Source organism: Protomyctophum parallelum (genome assembly GCF_964188405.1).
Source record: "Protomyctophum parallelum genome assembly, chromosome: 8".
In the NCBI taxonomy this organism is placed as follows: Eukaryota; Metazoa; Chordata; class Actinopteri; order Myctophiformes; family Myctophidae; genus Protomyctophum; species Protomyctophum parallelum.
Window position 1 is genome coordinate 16,410,243 of NC_139703.1, and position 7,500 is coordinate 16,417,742.

General features: G+C 44.4%; 1 protein-coding gene across 1 annotated transcript in view; it reads left to right on the top strand.

Moving 5' to 3' along the window:
- The window catches only part of ptprt (protein tyrosine phosphatase receptor type T), a gene marked incomplete at its 3' end in the record, with an annotated part of 182,030 nt that overhangs the window by 151,605 nt on the left and 22,925 nt on the right, over positions 1-7,500 (top strand). Inside the window, 3 exon segments of the mRNA XM_083771503.1 lie at positions 451-543; positions 1,390-1,484; positions 5,396-5,483. Of these exon segments, the coding sequence (XP_083627629.1) occupies positions 451-543; positions 1,390-1,484; positions 5,396-5,483 (276 nt within the window).

Consider the following 7,500-nt stretch of genomic DNA (forward strand, 5'->3'; position numbering starts at 1 on the left):
TCTGAATAGCACATTCCAACAACTTTACAAATGCCCTCCTTTCTCACTGACAATTGACTGTCTTGCCATCAATGGCATTACGTGAGAAGTTCTCAAATGCTACATCTTTATATTGGTATAGTATTTCTGTCAGTCGGTCAATTGTGGTGGCTCAGGGGTAGAGTAGCTGGATGGTAACCACAAGGTTGCCAGTTTGAACCCGGGCTCCCCCAGAGTTAGTGTCGAAGTGTCCTTGAGCAAGACACTGAACCCCTAATTGCTCCTGATGTGCTGGTTGGTGCCTTGCATGGTTTCCGCCGCCATCGGTGTATGAATGTGTGTGTAATTCACAGTCTATGTAAAGGTGTGTGAATGTGTGTGTGTGAATGTAATGCACAATCTATGTAAATCTTTTTAACCCTCTCTCTCTCTCTCTCTCTCTCTCTCTCTCTCTATGTCTCTCTCTCACAGACAGCAGTCAGCCGTCTCTCTCTGCTCCCTCTCTGACTCTGCAGAGCTTCCCGTACGGAGGCTGTGAGACTGTGGAGCTGTCCTATCAGAGTGGTATGCACATGCACATGCATGGCATGGCATCATACTTTACAGAAACCAAGATTCTGGATTCTTTCTAAATTGTCCTAAAAAGAAAGAAAAAACTAAACAACAAAATCTATGCGGGAGACCAAAGGGTTGTATATAACCCCTCATTTATGAATGGAACGTACAGACAAGCTTTGCGGTAAATTACTTAACACGTCGATTGCCTTTGACGGTAAATGACGTCATCTCAAAAACGACACTTGACTGCCATTGGCGTGAAATTACGTCATTTCCTGTTGTCAGTGATTACGCTAGATGGTCGCTCTTCACCAACCTATGAATGATATAGGTGAACCCTGACATCTTATCCAGTCTTCTAATAAGCTTAGTACTCACAGCTCACACTTACTCCTAGCTTGAATGGTGTGTTCTGAAGCCGTGGGGTGCAATGAAAACAGGCAAACAGGCCTCAACAGCGACATCTGCTGGCAAATTGTAATGTCATATACATATATTATGGGATTTGTGGACTATTACATCACAGTCCACAGGAAAATCAGAGCACTTGTTTGAGACAGAAAATACCCCAGACCACAGAAAGTCTACTGAATGTTACATGTTCATGTTTTTTTTGGTGCAATTGAGCTCAGAAAACGTAAAAAATATTTAAAACAAATTAAATTGATGTCACGATCCCTTTAAGACTGAGGTTGGGGTTAGTACAACAAGCAGGACAACACATGTAGGCCTAGGACAGTCCTACTGGCTCCATTGCATAGTCTTGAAAGTATGATAACATCCAAACTGCTAAATCTCTCTCTCTCTCTCTCTCTCTCTCTCTCTCTCTCTTTTTCTCTGTCTCTCTCTCAGGTCAGATTCAACCAGCCATCCGGGTAGCAGACCTGCTCCAACACATCACCCAGATGAAGTGTGGCCAGGGATACGGCTTCAAAGAGGAGTATGAGGTTAGAGACTTGCACGCACGCACGCACGCACGCACGCACGCACGCACGCACGCCAGCCTTATTCCCCACACCGTGCTCATTTGATTACTTAGTTACTTACTTTCTACACAGACGTTTATCACTGCTGTCTGTCTGTCTGTCTGTCTGTCTGTCTGTCTGTCTGTCTGTCTGTCTGTCTGTCTGTCTGTCTGTCTGTCTGTCTGTCTGTCTGTCTGTCTGTCTGTCTGTCTGTCTAAATTGTTAATCCATGTTCTACTTCACTGAGCGACGACATGCTACATCTGTGTGTGTGTGTGTGTGTGTGTGTGTGTGTGTGTGTGTGTGTGTGTGTGTGTGTGTGTGTGTGTGTGTGTGTGTGTGTGTGTGTGTGTGTGTGTGTGTGTGTGTGTGTGTAACTAGGCCATGTGACTCATATCGATGTCTGAAAGTGAGAGCCGTTGTCTCTTTAAGCTTTTAATGGACTCAATTCACTGTCCACTGGGAGTGTGCGTGTGTGTGTGTGTGTGTGTGTGTGTGTGTGTGTGTGTGTGTGTGTGTGTGTGTGTGTGTGTGTGTGTGTGTGTGTGTGTGTGTGTGTGTGTGTGTGTGTGTGTGTGTGTGTGTGTGTGCACGTGCGGGCGTGCATTGTCGAAAATAGTCCAATGTCCATATGGCAACCTATGTGGTTTGGGGTTTGAAATAAACACACACGCACACGCACGTGCACACACACACACGCAAACACACACACACACACACACACACACACACACACACACACGTAATGTAAAACTTTATACTTGTGAGGACATCAACGGTTCAGTACAGAAATATATAGAATTCCATTATTAATAAAACAACAGTGTCTTCTTAACTCATTCATTGTCTCCACCAGGCCGAAGGCATGGGAGAGAGTAAGTTTTGCACTCCGTGCGTGTGTGTGTGTGTGTGTGTGTGTGTGTGTGTGTGTGTGTGTGTGTGCGTGTGTGTGTGTGCGTGTCCGTCTGTCCATCCTTCCTTCCTTCCGTCCGTCCTTTACCAGCTAATCTCCGGCACCGTTGGCCCGATCCATGCCAAACTGTGCACACACACTCCCTGGATGCCAACGATGAACCTCTACCCCAAATATTCCTCAACGGGATGTTATAGCGCCACCATGAGGCCGATTTAGGCAAAACACATTTCTGTATTACTCGTACACATTTTATCCATACATCACACAATTCGGTATACACTATCTCCATAGTCATGTGATCAACACTATTTCCCATCTTCCATCCTGATTGGCTAAGATTGGCTTCTAAAGCTCACATGATTGGTCCGTTTCGAACAAAATGCCACAAATCACAAACAGTGTGCAATTTCCGTGAAATTATACACGCACATTTCCACTAGGCAGAGGATGACATGCCACTAATCTTTTTCAAAATCAGCCTGTTTTTACTTATAACTGCATCGATCTGTATGCAACTTATGCATGTGCACTCCCTAGAGGCCATGGAAAAACATTGTCCCTGCATCCCTCCACATCTGCCGATTATAGCGCCACCATGAGGCCGATTTCTGCAAAACACATTTTATGTTAGTCGCACAGATTTCATCCAAATCTCATGCAAATCGGTACACATGATCTCTGTAGTCATGTGATCAAGAGTGGCCCGTTTTGTACAATATGCTGCACATGTCCTGCTCATCCAGAATTCTATCCTCAAAATGAAGACAATTCTTGCAAAAAACTAAAACTAAAAACATGTTTATATACTCCTAAACATTTTGCCAAACATCACACACACTCCTATCCTCCTGGTGGAGACCTGTGCCCAAAAGGGCACTTTTTCTAGTTCTTAACTTATTTAACCGCGGACCCCCATCTGAAAATGTCCCCCCCCCCCCCACCAGAAGAGAAGTTTTAGAGAAGTTATAGAGAATGCAGTTATTTAAAAACTGTGGGTTGTGCATATCTTTATATAGAGAGAGGTTATCCCCCAGGCTATGTAACAGTAAAGCATTCCCTTCTCCATTAGAACTGCTCCCTCCATTGCATCTTTTAAATCCAGAGTGTTTTACTGGCGAGCATTGAAATCCTCCTGTTATGATGTTCCTGCTCTTATCTCCTTGTCTCCGTTGGGAGAATGATGTTGGTAATGATCACTTTAGTATGCGTCTGAGTGTTATTTTTTACTACTGTAATTGTTGTTGCTGAAGAAATGTTCTTCTTGTATAGCACTCTGGTAGAACACAAGTTTTTTTTTTAATGGGCTTTATGAATAAACATGATTTGATTTGATGTGATGTTTATTAATTCTGCAATGGTGCAGGTTTATCAAACCTGTGTTTAGAAATAAGAAAATCCATGCCGCTCTGTTGCAAACCTTCTGCACAGTGGTTGGAAAATAAAATAATCCTGTATAGATATACTGTAGATATTCATATCAAACTAGAGAAAGAACATGCTGTCTCCTCATGCAATGCCTCTGTGTGCATGTGTGTGTGTGTGTGTGTGTGTGTGTGTGTGTGTGTGTGGTTGGGGGGGGGGGGGGGGGGCATATTGCTTCATCCAGTGTCATCATTACCTTTATTTATACTCGAGAGTACAATTGAAGGCAAGCCCTCATTGTCTCCGCCAGGCCGGAGGCATGGGGAGAGAGTATGTTTTGCATTCTGTCCGTCTGTGTGTGTGTCCGTCCGTCGGTTACCAGCTAATCTCCAGCACCGTTGGCCACTTGGCCCCATCCATGCCAAACTGTGCACACACACAACGACAAACCTCTGCCCCAAATATTCCACAATGGCCTGTTATAGCGCCACCATGCGGCCGATTTTGGCTAAACACATTTCTGTAGATTTCGCCCTTGCTGGGAAACGTGTGCACACTCCCTACAGCCCAAGTAAAAACATCTGGCCTGCATTTTTCAGAATCATTCTGCCTTTTCGAGCGCCACCAGGCCCATTTATGCAGGCAACACTTTTTCTAGTTTTCAATGTAGCCAAGGTTACAAGAGAGAGCAGCGAAGTCTGACGTCAATATCGGTAGAGGGCGCAAATCCACAGGTGCACATACTTTTTTATTTGCATTGTAATCCCCATAGTGGGATTTTAGATCGCCTCATATAAGAACTGTGTTTGAAAAATAAGCATGTCACCCCGGCCGTTTCACTCATATGGATATGAAGAATCAACTGACTGAGAGAAAACGCTATTGTTACTGCTACTGAATTAGTTACATTTTTGCTAGGAACAGACTGTATCATATATGACTGACTGACTGTCGCAAATGACACAGAGCCACCTCCCTGACAAAAACGCTGCGACAGCTTGTTTGTCAATACAAATCCAAAAACATTCATTACATTGTAAATTACAAAGGAACTTTAAGCAGAGCAATCAAAACAGAAAATAATAATAACTCAATTGAAACAAGAGCAATCGCAGTTAAACATGTTGTGAAGCATTCCTTTGAACCGACCGAATGATGGCAGGGAGCTCTGCAGGTTGAAAGAGTTTTGGAGTTCATTCCAAGATGTTGGACCGCTGACAAAGAAAGCTGCATGTCTTGCCCAGCTCTGTCTGAGCATGAGGAACCTTGAGCCTTATCACTGTGGATATATAGAGTCTATTAGTCACGGTTCTCTTCTCTGTTGCTTCCAGCACAGAGTCGGTCTCAATCACCTCGCCTCACGCCAGCCCAGCCTGCACGATCATTTATAGTCTGAGAGCACCAAATATATTGAGATGAAATTGGAGATTGTGTTCCGTGTAATGCGACGCATTAAAAAACAATGATAATAATAATAATAGCAACACTAACGATTCTTCTTGTGTGCGTGGGCTCGTGTGTGTGTGTGTGTGTGTGTGTGTGTGTGTGTGTGTGTGTGTGTGTGTGTGTGCGTGTGTGCGTGTGTGCGTGCGTGCGTGCGTGCGTGTGGGTGTAGGGTTTGGCAGAGGGACAGACCGCTCCCTGGGAAACGGCTCAGAAGGAAGAAAACCGCAACAAGAATCGATATGGAAACATTATCGCTTGTGAGTACCTCCTCCCCTCTCCTCTCCTCTCCTCTCCTCTCCTCTCCTCTCCTCTCCTCTCCTCTCCTCTCCTCTCCTCTCCTCTCCTCTCCTCTCCTCTCCTCTCTAAAAGCATTTGGCTCCAGTATTGTCCACCACTGGATATTGTAGCCTCCGTGTGTGTGTGTGTGTGTGTGTGTGTGTGTGTGTGTGTGTGCGTGTGTGTGTGCACACATAATGTACATGTGTGCGTGTTGAGTGGCAGAGCCCCTCAGGCTTTTGTGTGTGAGAAACAATATAGATTGTTCTCTTCAGCACTGTGTGAATGTGTGCGTGCATGCATGCGTGTGTGCGTGCGTGCAATAAGCTGACAGCCAACAGGAGTTGTGATAAATGTTTCATTATAGAAAAAAAACTTTAATTACAAGCATGGTGTAATGATCCTGTCCATCACGCAAGCACGCACGCACGCACGCACGCATGCACGCACACACGTCTAATAATGGGTGATGAGGAATCACACGGCGACTGTATTTCTGATTACCATATATTTACATTATAAAAGCCTGTCTGTGTGTGTGTGTGTGTGTGTGTGTGTGTGTGTGTGTGTGTGTGTGTGTGTGCGCGTGCGTGCGTGCTCATTGTCAGGGAGTCCTTTGTCTGTCTGTCTGTCCGTCCGTCCATTACTGATCTTCACATCAATTATTTCACATTGTTTTTGTCTATTTGTTTTTCCTCTCTCAGAATGCACTTCAGTAACTCTGTGAGGTTTTCATCTCTGATCAGATAGAATCACATCTGAAAACGGTTTCAATATGTTTAACTTGTTTATGCTTCACATAACTTGATTTCCCCTCAGGCACAAATCTATAAATGTTACACTGCAGCAAAAAAATACAATGAAAGTTATATATTCTCTGAACATCTCAAAGACTTTTTGGCTTGAGACGCACACACACACACGCACGCACGCTCCCACCCACACACACATGCGTGTGTGTGCACATGCGCACAAATGTACTGCCATTCAATGCAGAGGACAAAACCAGTACTGGGATTTCGTCATTTATAGCATTGGTTCCCAAAGTGGGGTCCGGGGACCCCTAGGGGTCCTTGAGGGAGTTCCAGGGGGGACCCCAGATAAATGATAGTTGGGAACCAAATGGACCCTTATGGGTCTGTAACTCTGAGAGTGTACAAATGGAACCAAATGGACCCATTAGAGTCCATTTGGTTCAATTTTTACACTCTAAATGGAACCTCTCAGAGTAAATTGGGGTCCCAGAGATAGAAATGCCATTAGTCCAGACTAATCCGTAGACTAATGCATGTCAAACTGGGCGGTGCTTGAAATTAAACGGGTTGAGAATCACTGCTAGAGCCGTAAAACAATATGGCGTATCTTTTCAAATGGGGGTCCACGAGGCTATAGTGTCAATGTGGGGGTCCTTGGCATGAAATAGTTTGGGAACCACTGATTTATAGGGTCAAGGGTTAATTCCTATAACAGTTCTGTGTTACCTTCACATGCTCTATGATTATTACCACACATCAGCAATGGTTTTCAGTGGAGTGCTAAACCCAAATCCAGTATACATTAAAAAAAAAATCACACACGTGTGAACTGAGTGGTGCAATTCCCCCCCCCCCCCCCCCCCTCTCTCTCTCTCTCTATCTCTCTCTCTCATTAGAGTCACTACCTCTCTCACTCTCTCTCATTAGAGTCACTACCCCTCTCACTGTTTCTGGCGCCCCCTACTGCTATTTTTAAGTCACATACTCATGCTCACACAGACACACAAACAAGTACGAGACAGACACACACACAGACACACAAACACGTACGAGGACATTGCAAGCTGGTTGTAGGAGTGGTTGCACCACTCAAAAATAGGAATTAAAACAATTCCAAAAAGGTAGCACACTTATACTTTAGGAGAGAATATATCAACTGTTCTTGGCTGTGTGTACAAATGTGTGCCTGCAAAGTGTACAAATTAGTATAGGGTCCGACAAAAATAAGAAAGTAAAAATAGAT